The 17,122-nt window shown below is 45.6% G+C and overlaps 2 protein-coding genes across 2 annotated transcripts in view; one reads left to right on the forward strand and one right to left on the reverse strand.

Moving 5' to 3' along the window:
- Positions 1 to 5,030: 5,030 nt before the first annotated feature.
- LOC309598008 (pinopsin) lies at positions 5,031 to 7,852 on the forward strand (the record flags this gene model as incomplete). The annotated part of the gene is made up of 5 exons (XM_082328096.1): positions 5,031 to 5,379; positions 5,978 to 6,160; positions 6,672 to 6,817; positions 7,007 to 7,246; positions 7,709 to 7,852. The coding sequence occupies 5 exons, from the start codon at positions 5,031 to 5,033 to the stop codon at positions 7,850 to 7,852; spliced, it is 1,062 nt and encodes a 353-aa protein (XP_082184222.1).
- A 3,380-nt stretch (positions 7,853 to 11,232) lies between these two features.
- TEX14 (testis expressed 14, intercellular bridge forming factor) overlaps positions 11,233 to 17,122 on the reverse strand; it is a 35,198-nt gene continuing 29,308 nt past the window's right edge. The window contains 7 exon segments of the mRNA XM_082327915.1: positions 11,233 to 11,904; positions 12,089 to 12,111; positions 12,115 to 12,152; positions 13,466 to 13,575; positions 14,586 to 14,681; positions 14,877 to 14,994; positions 16,534 to 16,611. Of these exon segments, the coding sequence (XP_082184041.1) occupies positions 11,871 to 11,904; positions 12,089 to 12,111; positions 12,115 to 12,152; positions 13,466 to 13,575; positions 14,586 to 14,681; positions 14,877 to 14,994; positions 16,534 to 16,611 (497 nt within the window). The 3' untranslated portion in view covers positions 11,233 to 11,870.

Below are 17,122 nucleotides of genomic sequence, written 5' to 3' on the forward strand. Positions count from 1 at the left end.
CACTCACACACGCACTCACGAGCATGCACGTGCATGCGCGCGCGCACGCACACACGTGTGCACAGGCACACGGACGCCACACGCCTGCATGCACTGCAGTTCTGACTCCTCTCCTAACTCTTTGCTATACTGAATTACCTTCTCGCTGCCTTGCAATTCAGTGGCAAAAATGAATGCATCAGTCTCCGTTCGTGTATCTAATATGAGCAAAAGGTGTCACTAAAACCTGGAACTATTTTCTCAAGGCAATTGTGCCATATTTCTGGTGGTTTGTCAGTCTCTGTGGTTTGGGCCTAAACAGTCTTTCTTTTATGCATTTAAAGCTCCTCCGTTGGAATGGTTGTGTCCCCTGATAACCTAGGAAGACCGTTTGCTTTTCTTCCAGAAATGTTGTGCTCGTCCTCTCCAATAACCCAAGTGAAGGTAGCCAGCAAGCTGAAGGCGCTGTGCGGACCATGGCTTCCCTCTCACGGTCCCCGGGATCGGGTGGCTTCACATTTGCAGAAGTGTGGGGCAAAATAAAAAGCCCAGCGAAGCCGCCGGCCGTTCCTGCTTCCCGGGACCGGCAGTGAAGTCTTGCGCTGCCCTCGCAGCAGCCGCTTTCCTAATGAAACCATGCCTTCCCACCCAGAGCCACGCAGCCAGGCTTCAGCACGGCTATTTTTCCAGCAAAGCCGGCTTTCAGGCTAAATTTTTCTATCAATCACTTTTCCCTTACTCATCCTTTTCCAATTCATGCCATTACCTAAAACCTAACCAAGGCGCTTTACACTGCGAGCTGCTGGCGTGCAGCGAGCTGATCCGCAGGGCCGAGCCGGCATCATGTTTGCAGAGACGCTCAGCTCCGGCATGGCCGTCAGGTTCGTCCGTTTTCTGCCTCAAACAGCACCCAAACCAAATTTCTGTGTACGGCACAGTAATAACATGATAATAATAACCCCAGCTCTCATCCTCCGTGACCCACCCTGGTCGGTCTCTGCATCCTCATCCCATCGGAGCCCGGTGGGATGAGCTAAAACTTTCTGTGAAATGCTGCACCTTGCCAGAAATTTTTGAAGCCTTTAAACCATGATTTCTTAGGAAGAGCTGCTGTTTCCCCATCGGTCTCAATTACCTACAGCTTCTGAGCCCTGTAGCTGTGTGTGCGTGTGTGTGCGCGCGTGTGTTGCCGACTTCTTTTTTTGGAAAGCAATCGGATCTCTGGAAACCTACGTTTACTTTTCAAAGCGACGATCGTGTTACACCTTGTTTGATATGGGTGGGGGGAACCAACGTTCATAGGGGCTTTTTTAATAACTTAATATTTGTAATGCATTCTACAGATATGCATGGATTTTATTTGAATGCCGGCAGCGTGTCAAGTAGGATGTTCCCAGTAATCCTCTCTGTCACTGGTCCAGCACCTTAAAACCTGGTTTGGATCTGAGCTTCCAGAAGAGCTACGGGAGCACCGCGTCGGCTGTGCCTCCCTTTTCTTGCAGAGTCACTTTCAATCCATCATTTGTTTCAGCACCTCTTGCCATGAAACTGGTTTATGCCTGAGGTGGAATAGGACATCGTGTGTGTGTGTGTGTGTATGTGTGTGTGGGGTGTGGGTTCCTTCACTTTGTATCCCAGTCTTTTCTAAGTGGGCGGTCCGTCTGTCCGTCCCAGCTGCATGCAGAGTGGTGGTCGTCATGCCAGGCCTCGTGAAATGTTTGATACTGATGTTTTGCTACCATGTGAAGGCTGCAGAAACTGTCCTTACCTGCATCCTAAAAGACTTTTGTATTTCAGTATTATCTATCTGTGTACTTTTTGTCAGATTTGTTAATATTTATAACAAGAACCCAAAATAAAAAGGGGAAAAAAAAAAAAAAAAAAAAGTCGATGCCGGTGGTGCAGCTTTTGAGTCTCCGCAGGTCGGTACCACGGTCCGGGGTGCGTGAGCTCGGCGCGTCACAGCGCATCACCAATGGAGCGACCCAGAGGCACGAGATGAAGAGCTGGGGCCTGGTGAGAGCTTGGGGAGCAGAAGATGGTTTTAAACCCGAGGATCAGGTGCTGCTTGGCTTTATTCTCCACTGTCCAATGCTGCAAAAAAAAACTCAATACTGTAACTGTAGTGGCTGCACGTCCCCCGCTTTCAGCGGGGACCCTGCTCTGTCACAGCAGGGTGCTGTGATGTTCGTACGGGGACTGTAGGCGCTGGCGGTGCAGGGTGGGAGGGAGATCAGTCAAGGGAGGATTTGAAAAAAAAAAAAATCTCTGGCCCTTCTGAAATTTCCATTAACTTCGCATCCCTTAAGGTGCTACTCCGTGGCAGCAGCAGAAGGGCGTTAGAGCTGCCCCATGCGGTGCCCATGGCTGGGCCAGGGCAATTGCCGCACGGATTTTGCCATCCCCAACGCTGTGGCCGTCCTCCCCGGGACAAAGGGGCAGAGACCCCTCCCTGGCCTGGGAGGGAGCTGAGGGGCTGCCCCCCCGCTCCCCATGGCTGCTCCAGCTCTGCCGTTTAATGTGTATTTTCCTCGCTGTAGTTTTGGATTGATTGAACACATACTGTCAGGGGTTCATATTTAGGCAGCAAGCAGCGGGGCTGCTCCCCAGTGCTGAAGGCAATCCCCTGCTCGGAGGCTGCCGTTCCCGTGGGATGCGCTGACGGCGTCAGCACCCACCTCGCCCTTTGTCGTCACCGCTGCTCGGCCGGGATCGTTGCACTGAAATGGAAAACCTGCCGATGGGCCCTGCACGTGTTACAGCGGCTGCTTCGGGCTGCGGCAGCGTGTGAAGGCGGCGTGGGCAGCTGCTGCGCCTCCCTGCTGCTCAGCCCGCATAGGCACAAGTATGGCCCAAACCAAGCTCCCTCCTAGACAGATGTATAGATGGACAGACAGACAGACACACGCTTTACATATATATCCCCCTACACTGACACAACTGTATATACCTATGCACACATTATATATACATATATATATACACGCGTGCATATATGTGCATATATACATGTGCGTGTCTATACGTGAATGAGTTCATTAATTATATGCTTGTGTCTCTTCACATATTTTTAAAAACAAGGGCTTGCCGTTTCTCCGTACCATTTCACCCGCTGACAAGGTGCAGGAGCCGCAGCGGAGGCAGCAGCCGGAGCTGGGCGAGCAGCCCCGGACACCTGCACGCGCGGCAGGGCAGGGCGCAGCAGCACCCGGCGCCAACGGTTCCGCTCCGTGCCGGGGTGGCTGGTGCCACAGGGCCTGTGCTGGCCCGGCCGCGCGGCAGCGCCCAGCCCGGCACACGGTGTGGATCCATCAGCTCGGGGAGCAGATCCCTGTGCCCACCCACGGGACGCACAGCTTAGAGATACGTGTGTGTGTGTGTGCGCGCGCGCGTCTGGCTGGCTGTGTAGTTATTACATTCATAGTTACACCTCTCTGTGTATATGTATGTCTGTCTAAATATATATCTATATATAGATATCTTTATAAATAGATACACATATATGCATGTACAAGTATATAAATGCACTTATATATATTATATATAATTATTATATGCATATAAATATTTTATACTTAATATGTATGTGTGTATAAAATATTTATATAGAGAATATATTTTACATATATATTGTTTGTATATATAAGTAACTCCACACACATATATAGTCACTTTTATATATTATAGCATTACAATAAATGTTATATTTATACATATATAACATAATTTTTAAATCTCTCCCCTATATAATAAATATATGTGTGCATGTATATATGCATGCATATACATGCATTCTTATATAATATATTTATGCATGTGTGTATAAAAATATATATCTTTATATAGACAACTGTATACATATGTATGTCTGCATGTATATGTATATATATACAGGTAGTCTGTATATATTATGATGTTACGATATATAAAACATACAATATTACATGTATATAAATGTGTGTATAAAATATTATATGCTCTATACACTATATAAAATATATGATGCATATATCAAATATATGTAAATATAGATGTGAATGTATGTTATATATAGGTACAGATATAGGTAACTATATTTAAAGGCACACACATATGATAGCATGTATATATACACAGCCACTCTTTATAATATATAATGTGTTATAAAATATTATATATATTGCATATTACGTATTGTATATTATATATACTCCATATATGTTCATATGTATTGCTTTTGTATAATTTAATATGCATATATGTGTATAAAATATTTTTATTTGATATCTTACATAAGTATATACTCCTTACTCCATATGTAGTATATATTGTATCATACATAGCTAGAGGTAACAGGTGCTCTTACACTTCCTTGCGTGCTCTCTCCAAACGCATCCCTGTATGAATGTATATGTATATATACACAGTAATTCTTCTATATAATAACATAACTATACTTATATAGTTTGTTCTATTTATTATTAAAATGCATTGATTACTATATTAATAATATTAATATATTTGATGCATGGTCATCAAGTATACTTATAACCAGCGCAGCCGAACCAGGCGGGGGCCAGCACGTGGCTTTTGGCAGTGGCCGACGTGGCCGACCTGGCCTCCCGGTTGCTCCATGGTCACCGTGCTGCCGGAGGGGCCGGCTCCCGGCGCAGGGCAATGGGACGGGAGCGCCCGCAGCCCAGAAAACCCGGGGCACAGGGAATAACCAGCGAGCCCCAGGCGCCGAGGCTGGGCAGAGGTTATGCTTACGGGGGAAGGCAGGTGGGAAGCACAAGGAAAAAAAAATTATTTATTTACTTAATTAAATGATGCACTGTTCAGTCAGATTTTTTTTTTTTAAGTCACTCTTTATCCTCTCCAGAATAAAGAGCTGATTATAAAAAGGGAGGGTGGGAGGACAAACCCTTCAGATTAAAAAAAAAAAGCTTAAGGTATTTTAATGCAAAGCTCCTCTGGGGTGCGTCAGGCCTTCCTGCTTTATAAGAGGCTTTGCTTTTGGGGAGAGGGACCTGCATCGGCTCCACCGGTGCTGCTGCTCCTGAAGACGACGGATGTACTCCTCCAACCGCTCGCAGGAGCCCCCCAACAACGGGACCCCAGGGCCTTTCGACGGCCCCCAGTGGCCCCACCAGGCCCCGCGGGGCATGTACCTGTCGGTGGCCGTGCTGATGGGCATCGTTGTGGTCTCCGCCTCGGTTGTGAACGGCCTGGTCATCGTGGTTTCCATCAGGTACAAGAAGCTCCGATCGCCCCTGAACTACATCCTGGTGAACCTGGCTGTGGCCGACCTGCTGGTGACGCTCTGCGGCAGCTCCGTCAGCTTCTCCAACAACATCAACGGCTTCTTCATGTTCGGCAAACGGATGTGCGAGCTGGAGGGCTTCATGGTCTCCCTGACAGGTAAGGACGTGAACCTTGAGACCTGTCTTGGTCTTTCGTTGGTGCCATTGCATTTAGCAAAGACGCTTTGGGGAACGTTTCATCAACTAGCTGCTTCTCCTGAAGGGAATGCTTTCACAAATGATGTAAAACTCGTGTCCTTCAGCTACTCTTCAGCACAGGGAAGGCTCAAGTAGGTGGCTGGCTGCATCAGGCCACCATACGCTCTGTCTTGGTCTCCACAGGGAGGGAAATGTCACTTGGGCCCATCAGGAGTCCTTGCTCGGGGTGTGCTTCGTGGGTGCCGGCTGGCTGCTCTGTCAGCACTCAGATACTTGTGTGTGCACCAGAAACGTGAAACACTGCACAAAACCTTTTGTCGAGGACACTCCAGCACAGAAACCCTGGTCGTAACCACGATACATCACAGATGATACCAAATTGCCAACTTCATTTTTTTAAGGGCCAGATATCCTCACAGCTCTCCCTGCCATAAGAAAAACATCTGACATCTTGTTACAACAATATTTACTTCAACAGCTCTTAATCACCGTCTGCCACGTCCCAGCACAGGCGGCAGAGCCTGTTCCTAAGGCACAAACCCTCCTTCTCTCCCCAGGCATCGTGGGGCTGTGGTCCCTGGCCATCCTGGCCTTTGAGCGGTACGTTGCGGTCTGCAGACCCCTGGGAGACTTTCGGTTCCAGCACCGGCACGCCGTCAGCGGCTGCGCCTTCACGTGGAGCTGGTCACTGCTCTGGACGACCCCACCGCTTCTGGGCTGGAGCAGCTACGTGCCCGAAGGTAGGGGAGATGTGCTTCAGACATGAGCTCAACTCCACAGCTTCCTCTTGCGCATCGTTAAGTGCAGGGTAGTTGGAGATCCTCTATTCTGGTATTTAAAATGTTAACGCTTCCTGCTCGCTCAGTCAATAATCCTCTCTCGGAGGCTGTTCCTCAGAAGTTACCCACCGCACAACGCGAAGCAGCCGTTCTTACATGTCTGATGGGCATCGGAGCCACAGCTGCTCTGACTGCTGGAGCCCGCTGAGCGGCACCCAGCACGTACCCAGCCCAGAGCTGCCTTGCCGTAACGCTGCACGCCACAACAAACCGCCCTCCTCCACAGAGCAGTCGGCCAGCCAAAAACTGCAGTGGCTGATCTCCAGGTCATTGGGGATGGAAAAGCGAGAGGTGCTTGGGCAGCATCGCTACGAGGGGGCAGCGCCAGCCTTTGCTATTTTGGAGCCTGTTCCTGAGCCTCTATCCAAGCCCAGGATCAGTTTAGGCTTGTTTCTAAACGTATTTGTTCCAGGTCTGAGAACCTCTTGTGGGCCCAACTGGTACACCGGTGGCAGCAACAACAGCAGCTACATCTTGGCCTTGTTCGTCACCTGCTTCGTGATGCCCCTCAGCCTGATTCTCTTCTCCTACACCAACCTGCTGATGACCCTGCGAGCGGTAAGTACGGCGAGCGCGGGTGAATGAATGGTTTCCGCTCACGTCGGGATGAGGAGCCTCACGGCAGGTTTTTGTGACAGTTGGTGGAGCTGACATCTCCTGGCGCTGGTGTCAGGGCACCTAAGGGCTGGAAATGCTGTTGGAAGTTGTTAAGCAGGCCTCTCTCTCTTTCTTCAAAACTCCCCGCAGGCCGCGGCGCAGCAGCAGGAATCGGACACGACGCAGCAGGCAGAGCGGGAGGTGACGCGCATGGTGATCACGATGGTGATGGCCTTTCTCACCTGCTGGCTGCCCTACACCACGTTTGCCCTGGTGGTGGCCACCAACAAAGACATCGCCATCCAGCCGGCTCTCGCATCCCTGCCCTCCTACTTCTCCAAGACGGCCACGATTTACAATCCAATCATCTATGTCTTCATGAACAAACAGGTGAGAGAGAAAGCTGTTAGCTAACGAAAGCACAGCTTCGCTGGGGCTTCTGGAGAACAACTTAATGGGCTCATAAAATGTGGAGGAACATCTATCCTATCTGGAAGTGCAAATGCAGGCTCAATCCGGGAGTTGCTGTATGAGCAGCAAGGTTTTGGGGAATAAAATGGAAAGGGAGGGAGCAGTCTCCGAGCCCAAACAAGAGCTCATTTTCTGCTTCCATGATTTTATGGGGTCAGGCAACTTAATTTTAGATCACAAAGTGCTCATTGAACACACAAAGCAAACAGAATGAAACTTTTATTGCTAATAAACTGCCAGGGTCTGCAAGGAGTTGGGCTAGGAGTTGATACAGATCTCACCCAAAACAGAACAAGTGTCCACCCTCAGCCTCTGCCTCCGAGTCTCGAGGTGGGCGCCCGCTTTCTGCCACGACCCGTAACCTGCCCCTTCCCTGCCCAGTTTCAGAGCTGCCTGCTGAAAACGGTGTGCTGCGGCTACCACCCCTGGGGGACGAGAAAAACCGCTCCGGCCGCAGCCGGCCCCCGCGCAGGCGTCGCTGCAGATGGGCTGCGGAAGAAGGTGACACCGTCTCACCCCGTCTAACTGCTACCAGATCCTGCCTGCACCCAGGTCAGCTTCGGGCTCAGCCTGTCCTGCCCAGCCTCGTCCAGCACCCGCACAGAGAAGGGCCCGGTGCTGGAGCTGCTCCCACGCCCGGGAGGTGGGTGGCTCTGGGAGAGGTCCCCAGCAGCCCTCATGCTGCTCCCCAGAAAGACACGACGTTGTCTTCTTTCGGGAGAGGAGCCACCCCCTCATGGGATAAACTGCAAACTTTGATTTCGCTCTCCTAAGGAAACACCCCTCCATTCCAGCCCCTCACCTCAGGGAATCGGGAGTCTTTCTAGAACAAAAAAACAACAGTAATTTTTCCTTGATGCAAAACATCGCAAGCTGCTGCTCAGCCCCGGGGCCAGGCTGAACACGGCGCGGCTGGGATGCCACCTCCGGAGCGGTCGGTAGGGCAGGGCCGCATCCTTCCCATCCCCAGACAGACCCAGTCCCGTTTGCATTGCCCAGTCTCGCCATGAAGTTCAAGGTCACGCTGTGAAACTGGCAAAAATCCAGCAGGTACGTTGAAGTGCAGACTGCGTTAATAAACATTAATAAACGTTGATGAGTTGACATGCATGTTTTACTGGCTGATAGCGGGTTCGACAGAAAACACTTTACCTCCCGCTACTACAGCTGGCACTTCTCTCGTGGTAAGTGCCACACATGCCACCGCAACAGACAGCAAGAAAGAAAACCAGTTCAAAGACGCAAAGCTATATATTCCTTTTTATATTTAAGGCAATAAGGAAAGGTCTTAAATCCACTGATTTCCCAGCAAGGGTGAAAGCACAGGTTGTAACAGGCCCTGAGGACAAGGCACAGCAGAGCCACTGCTGCCCGAACGGCCGGGACGTTAACAGAAAGCAAAAGATGCCAAAGCAAAAATTGAAAGACAAAAAAACCTCCGTGGGGTTCCAGAGCTACACATCTGATCCTCAGTCTCAAAACACAATGTTTATCTACACCAGCTGCAATTAGGCTTCGGGACAGCGATGCAGTTTATGTGATTTAGGAGCCTACGGATAAGGCTTCTAAGCACCAGGTTTCGACAACCCTGCAGACAGCAATCCCCCGAGACTCTCTTATCAAATTCCTCTATCTTAAAAAATGCTATCAGCAGCTTGGCTGCCTCCATAGTTAATTTTCTTTCAAAATTTGATCCTGAACACTTAAATTGCTTTCACACAGTCACAAGGTTTAAAGGTTTGCTCTCCCCTCCGCAGTTTTGCTCCGTCCGCAGGGACGATCCCCAAACACGCCTCGCTCCTCTCCTCCTCCCGCCATCTTCCGCAGCTCTTGCTGTTGCAGCGAGCCCATGCAGGGCTTAGAGGGAAGCGATGCTAAAAGTTGTTCATCACCTCACGAAATCGCCTCACCGGCGTGCAGTCACAGCCCGGTAACAGGCAGGCAGAAAGGCCATTTGGAGTGGCACAGATTACGATATTTGGGGGAACAAGGTTTTTTCTCTCTGACTGAAATTCTCTGCTCCAGAACAAGAACAAAACGGAAAACCCAAACCCCAGACAAGTACCATGACAGGTAGAAGGGAGCTGAAACACGGCTGCTTAGAGAATGAACGTTTGCTTTTCTTCTTGTCTTCACCCAAACCGCAGGGCCCTGCAAGCGCCTCCGGCCACGCACAGCATCTCTGGGCAGCGCCGCGGCCCCGGTGCGGGGGCACAGGACCCCGTCCTCGCCCCCGTCCCCACGTCTCGACCTCCCTCTCTGCTCCCTTTCCGACACACAAAGCGGCTCGCGTGCTGGCGGCTCAGAGAGGAATTAGAACAGCTCAGCATCACTGTTTCAATTTAATTAATTGGCCTTTCATTTTCTGGGAAGCTGAAAAGCAGCATTAGATGGGCCCCCTCTGATCTTCTCTGCTTTCACTGGTCCTTGTTTAATTGTTCCTGTTAATTACAGCTTTTGTGTCCATGCTTTATGTTATTAGGATGATTTACATTCATGCCAGAAAAGTAGAAGCAGCTGAAAAACTGAAATCTCTTAACTGCTGTGCTCCGGTCTCGATAAGGAGAGCAGACAGGCTATGGGACTACTTGAAAGGCTCGCTACCAACAGAAATAAAAATTCTCCACATTAAGATTAAAAAAAGATAGGGAAATGGTTCACAGTCTGCTCACCATTTGGTCTGACAGATAAAATAGAAAAAGAAATCCAAGCAGCTAAGGAGATTTCACATGTTGCAAACCAAAGCGATACATATTACGTGCACGTAAAAATGCACGTGTGCTTGCTCCGCTCCACCACACTGCTGCAGCCCTACGAGTTTTAATTACTTTAATTGAGCAAGTCAATGAAACATTGCCCAAAGTGAGAGGGGACGACCCTCGGCTACTCGTCAGTTATGGGTCACAAGCCACTGAGGACAGAATCACACAATAAATTCGCGATTTAACTTTTGCATGCGTTTGTCATTGGAGCCTGTTGCAAGGAACAGAGGGTAACGTAACACAACGCTTTGCGTAGCCCCAGGCCGATGTAAAGTAGGATCTTGTTCCAGCAGCTTGTATCAAGAATATAAAGTTCTTCTGCCTGCAGCGAGGATACAGAACTCACACAGAGAGAAAACCGGGTACCTGCAGTTGGTACGAGCCTGGGTTAGAAAATATTAAACTTTTGCCTGGACAGAAGTGTGTAATGCACAGCAGCGAGCCCCATTCCCCATGCACTGGCTCTGCTGCTAACCCGAGGTGCAGAACGCAGACTGCAGCCTCCTTGCTGCAGCTTCTGCTCTAGCTCTATCACTACCATGACGTGACTAAACAGATGAAAGATTTTTATTTTTTCTTGATCTCTTCTGAAGAAAGCTCCAAGTCTGCCAGTTTGCAGCATCTTCCCTGGAGTAGCTCTAGCGGTATCTAGTTGTGTACATAGTCTGGTGATGGGAATCATAGTTAACAACAAGAAAAAAACCCCACAAAACCAAAAAAGAACCCCCAAAAAGAACCTCCAAAACCAGAAAAAGAACCACATGGCAGCACAATAACCTTGGAAACTTTTATTAGTATTGTTAAAACCAAATTAACTAGCAGTTACAGATCAGCAGCATTTCGCTACATAAACAGGAACGACAAAGCAACATGTGGCACACCCAGCTGTACAAGGGCAGCTAAAATCCCAGTGCCTGTTAAAAAGGGACAAGGACAACCTTCACACCTCCTGCACCTGAACAGTATTTACTGCAAGAAAAGCTAAATATGAAGTTTCTGTGCCCATCAAAATCCTGATCCAAAGCTCAATTATATTCAGGGACTTTTTTTTTTTTTCTTGGAGGAGGCCTAACCAGAAGTGTGGTTTAATTAAACAACAGGTATCTTCCCAATACTAACCAGATTTTCTCAGTCTTGTCTAATGCTGGCAGGGAACGTATTGCTGCACATGCAATCTCTGGAGAACGCTGCCTTTTTCTCATTAGCTTTTTGCACAGCAATTAATCCCCTTAATCAGTCAAATCAGTTCAACACTAGATCACAAAAGCACCAAGAAAAGAGAAAACAAGAAATTACCTTGTTAAATTTAACGAGCAAGGAAAAACATACACTACATGGGCTGTGACAGGGCTCCACACTCCAGCATGGAAAAATTTAAGTGCCTGAGCAGTAACAGGAGTCCACAGAATTACAATCATTTTGTCTGTAACACTGAAAACTGCATAATGCAACAGAGCAAGAAATTCTTTTGCTTATGAAAGCGGACATGCGCAGAAAAAATCCCCACCATGTAGCCAGCTTCATAAGGATGTTATATTAGAAAACAGTTCAGTTCTGCGATATTCATACTGCCTTTACATGCAATGATGATGTAAAACCAGTACAAACTGTGTTACAAAGCAGAGTGTCAGATTTTCTTCTGTACTTGCTGCTGCAGTTAAAGGAAGTCCGAGCTTTACAGTTGTTTATATGGCCATAAAGGGTTGCAGTTCCCAGGCTGTCTACTGTACAAGCAGCAGTAAGCAGGTGATACATTAGAACTTATTCACTATCCATTTTAATCACGTAGGAGAGCTCCAATCCAAAACAATTATCCTGTAGAGGAAAAAAAAAAAAGTTACACGGTTGTTTTTTTCTTATATTAAACTACAAGTTGAAGGGAATGGGATTTCATATCGCCCCTTTCGCCTCCTCGGCATGGAAAACAAGAGTGTATCTCATGCAGCCAGAGAATACACAAATTTCTACCAAAAGCCCAGTTTAATTCAGAGAGGCTCACCCGAATGGCAAAGATGAAGACAGCTATTCCTGTAAGTGGGACTTCTGATCACCAGGACGTGTGTCTAAAAAATATGTAAATTCAGCTCAAAACCAAGAACGTACACACACAGCCACACACCACTTCAAAGAGAAAGCTCTAGTTTTGTCAGCAATGGCAGCGTGCTGAATCAAGCGCTACAGACCTCTTTGCTAGATCTATTAAGTTGCACTTGTAATCAGAAACCAGCCTCAGCTCTGTTGCTATTGGGTGCATTACACAGGACCCTCTCTGTGATCAGAAATCATTCTGTTTTCAAAACCCGGAGCCCAATCCCTACCAGCTCAGTTCTTCTAGAAGTCTGACAGAAAATAGGGTCATAGATGCTAATGCTGTGCAAATAACAAGCACAATGATGTTACCTCCAGATCGCTAGGTTTAAAAATTACCATCAACATTTCCAAAAGTAACTAGTGATCTGGGACTTTTCAAACTTTGGGTGCCTAAGTGGAAAGCAAAACGTGTTGTGGAGCTGACTGCTGTACAAGTGTTAAATGCCCACAATACTGAAGATCAGCCTCCTTTAAGTCACCTTGTGCAACACACTGAAAAACCAAAAGTTCTGTCTGAAAATGAAAGGCTGCCTTTTGCTTTCCAGATAAAATGCCAGTTCTTTTATATTTTTTGCATAGCACTAAGTGCACATTAACTTAATGCAAGTATGTCAGCCCCCTCCTTGTAACAAGAAACATCTCTAATGAGAAATGTTGAAAATGGCAACCTTTTACTTTAGCTGTAGAATACCAGTCAGCTTTGACAATTCCTAATGGAGAACTGGAGGAAACACTTTTATTTTATCTTGTGTCTTCTTCCTTACTTCTAGTTTCTATTAAAGGAAAGCCACGGGAGAGGAGACTGAAACAGACGTTTCAGGGATTTGACGGCATTAGCATACACATCACAGGTACGTACCAAACCATACTGATAGTAACCAAAGTCCTTACAGTGTGAAGCATTGAGGTGCCTCAGCCAAAGAGGCCGAGCACTAAACAGGATGCAGATACGGTACTATCAGCTGTCTTTCAGTGCTTTCAAGTCAGTAGAGGAAACTGCACTCTCACTCCGAGAGAGACACTCGGCAACTCCGGCAAACAGTCCACAATGCTGTCAGTCTCAACTGACCACAAAAATTAGAAAATTTTCAAGTGTGTCGGGAGAGTTTAAGCCTAGAGCAGCTTCCTCTCCTTTAAAAGCACAGGGTAGAAACAGTACCCAGATGGGGAAAATCAAGAAAAGCAAAAAACTAGTCTGTGCAAGCTCAGCAAATTCAGTGCTAACAATACAATAAATGCAATACTGCCCAGCACAGCATCCAGGAGCTTTACAGACGAAGCGGACCTTCTGAACTCCCTGCACAGCCTTCTGCTGCTCTGCCTCTGGCCTCGGCTCCACCTTCCTCTACTCCCTTCTTCCTTCCAACATCTTCTGGATCTTCCAGGCTTGCAGCCCTTGAATGACAAGAGTTTTTTGTATCATCCCATTTTTTTCTATTTTCTTTTAGACGGGATGAATACAGAGCACTAAAACAGAAAGCTCTGGAGATACTAGATGCCTTTTTATTTTTACCCTGACCTGTAATGGGCCTCTGCCCCCTTCAGCCCCCAAACAAACTGCCTCTCCCCCCCAACACTACAGATGCGCTTTAGCTTTACATCCATACGCAGACTCCCAATGATTCCTTATGTAATAGCATTAAGTAAATGTAGTCTGACTACAAGTGTGAATGGGCTTTGGATCGAGCCATTTATGAACATGGCAGTACATCTACTGCAGGAATCAGTCTGCCCTGTCAGCAAGATCCTCCTGGTTAGCGGGACATTTGCCTTCTGTGTTCAATTAGAAAAAAAAAAAAAAAAATCCCGATGCCAAACGCAAGAATACCTTGTGTTCCTCAGTAAGATATATGTTAGGAATGAGTTACAACTACTCACTGACGTTTACTGTGGAGTTGTTGAGAGTTACTAGGCTCTGATCTTTGGTTCTAAGAGGAAAAAAGTTATTTGGGCTATGAATCTTGTCCTTAAAGTGATGTATATATGACTTCTGCCATTTTCTTCATTTCCTCCTGTACTGCCAGGACAGTATAACCATCTTCCCAAACTCTTCTTTAAAGTCTTTTCTAAAGAGCTTTCATGATTCTGTTCTCTTAATGTACATTCTTCCCTATTTCAAAAAAATCCACCATTCTGTCAAATTATCTCTGATTTCTGTGAAGGCTACGCACTGCCTTCCAAGCCTATTGAAGTATTTGCTTTCCACCTACAAGAAATTATATTAACAAAACATTCTTTTCCCTCCTAATTTAGTATGGAGAGTTCAGATCGATGTCTCCAGGCAAGCTCCCCGACACACTACTGCCTAAAGAGTGACAGCACATTTTCTGAAAAATCCTGCATAGGTCTGTACACAGAACATAAACAAAATAAACTTATGAACAATATATAAATTATCAGCTAACCCAAGAGTGTGTCCCTGAGGTTGTTCTTGGATCTCCTCATCTCCAGGAATTTCATGGAGCATTCTTTCTAAAATATCATCAAGAGTAGAATGAGCCCTGTTGAATAAAAGATTTAAAATGGATGCTGGCGAGTTTAATACTACACATTTTAAAAGAGAATAGTCATAATTATCAGGGTTCTTAAAAAGTTGGTTTACTGTCAGTACTGAATCTTGTTAAAATATACTGCAACCATTATTCTACATCTTTGTAACTCAAAGCCAAACATGCCTTACCGTCCTTTTTTCATACCTTTCTGTTTCCTCTGCTAGATTAAATGACTCATTAGTCCATAAACTATGATTTCTCTTCTCATTTCTCTCAGATTCTTTTTTTGACTCTCTCTCTTCCATTTTAATTTGATCGGGAACTATTCACATAAACAGAAAGATTTTAATATCAAAGATATGAAGGAAGATAATAAAGAAATTAAAATGTGTTTTCATTTACTGCACTTGGGAAACTTCCAGTTGTCCACTTCTCAATTACTCTTTCCTCAGTAATCTGATTCTCTACCAGTTAAGCAAATGTGCATTATCTACAGTCAAAGGTGGCCAGTAGCAAGACCCAGATAAGTATTTTACATAACACATTTTTAGATTTGCAGGACTGAACATCTTGCTTCATACTAAAATGAAAAACGCATGTGGAAATTAATCTTTAATCTTTCTCCTTACAATCCTAGATATGGGAGAAAAATCAAAAGAAAACCTGTGGATGTTAGCTTTGTTACCCTACTTAGCAAAATCCAATGATATCCCCCCCAAGACTTATCTCAGCAAGTTCTGTTCCCTACAGCATGTGAATATATTCAGCCACCTTCTGCTAAGCTATGATAAGCAGGAAGCAGTAGGCTGTCACAAAAATGGAGTCTGAAATAGCTGTACTTTATGCAAATACAACAAAACCACAGTGATTGAACAGCAAGCAATACAGGCTGCTGCATTCCTTACCACCTAAACCCAACATATTCCTATGAAGTCACAGTAGCTTCTGTCCTTTGGGCAACAATTTTAAATGGGAAAAGATCTAACAAAGCTGTAGGATAACACAAACAAGAGCCAGTATAATTCTCAAGTGACTATGCTATTTAGCTTTTTTATAGACTAACTCATGTCCTATCTTTTTTTTTTTTTTTTTTTTTTTTTTTTTAAAACTGCTCTTTTCTTTCTGACTCATTGGAAACAAATGCAGAGCCTATAAAGATTTAGGTTTTCTGCTCCTCAGACATTACTTGCTGTATATCTAAAAATTATTCCCACTTATTACTATTTGCAGTTTCAGAAGCACAAAGATTCACTACTGCTATCTTGGGTATCTCTGTAACAGAACAGGAAATATAAAATTGATTAGCCCAGTGGATGCTATTTTCTTACACCATGAGATCAGAGGCATTATTTCATTATGGTGAGTAAGAAAGAGAAGCAGTTAGTGTGCACTGGCCACTTTCTCAACGGAACCACCCCCCCAGAATGGGAAGTTCAGCTCTATTTTACATCAGCTGCCCACCATCTATACTTTTGTGGGTTTCGTCACTTATGTTTGAACACAGCATACATTACAGTGGCATAATAAAAGTAGAAGATTAATTCTGATAGTTCAGACCTGCAAGCCTTCCACACCAGATCCCTGTAGACTTTAAAGAGTGAATACACTGAGAAAGACAGCAAACACTGGTGGAGGGGGTACTATTTGCGAAAACACTGTATATAACCTTACCAAGAAAGGGAGAATCCTCTCAAATTTCTGCTGAACCACAAATACAAAAAAAAAAAAAAAAAAAAAAGGCTAAAAATTGAAGTTTATCTTATAGCTGAACATACAGTGACAAATATTTAGAGTAATTCTGCAGCAATGCAAAAGTAATTTTCTATTTGCACTCCCTATGTTAGGACTATGATCAACTAACCATTTATTTGCACTCCACAGTCATACAATCCCTCCTCTCTGGACTCTTGAGTGACGGAATCTTGCTGCTTTAAATATTCTGTTAAAAACAGCATATTTCCTTATTGATCTAAATACTCTTTCTAAATTGACTCTATACAATCTGAAGTACCCTATTACTTTATCCAGCCAAACCTAGACGAAAGCCTGTACATAATCTATAGTTAGTTCATATATTAATCCTACAAATTGTCTCTGACCATTATTTATTCACTTGATGCCAGTCTCCACATGTCCTTGTTTTGGTAAATGAGGAAATACAAAGATGAGAATATGTTTGGGTGTCTCATTTCTAAAAGAGCATAGGACCTACATACATTTGATCATCCCAATGTCTGGTGTTAGTTGTAGGAAGAGTTTATAGCTCAATAACCAAAGGAAATTCTTCTGTAACACACACCAGTAAAAAAAAAATGCAGAGTTTTTACACTGTGTTCTGTCTGAAGATGTGATGACAAAAAGAAACGTAAATCACTGAGCCTAAGCTGTGCAAAAAAACTGAGGGATGCAGCTGCCCCGCTTGCATTCATTTTAATGGAGAACATGCATTG

The sequence above is a fragment of the Platalea leucorodia genome (genome assembly GCF_965183815.1).
Source record: "Platalea leucorodia genome assembly, chromosome: 16".
In the NCBI taxonomy this organism is placed as follows: domain Eukaryota; kingdom Metazoa; phylum Chordata; class Aves; order Pelecaniformes; family Threskiornithidae; genus Platalea; species Platalea leucorodia.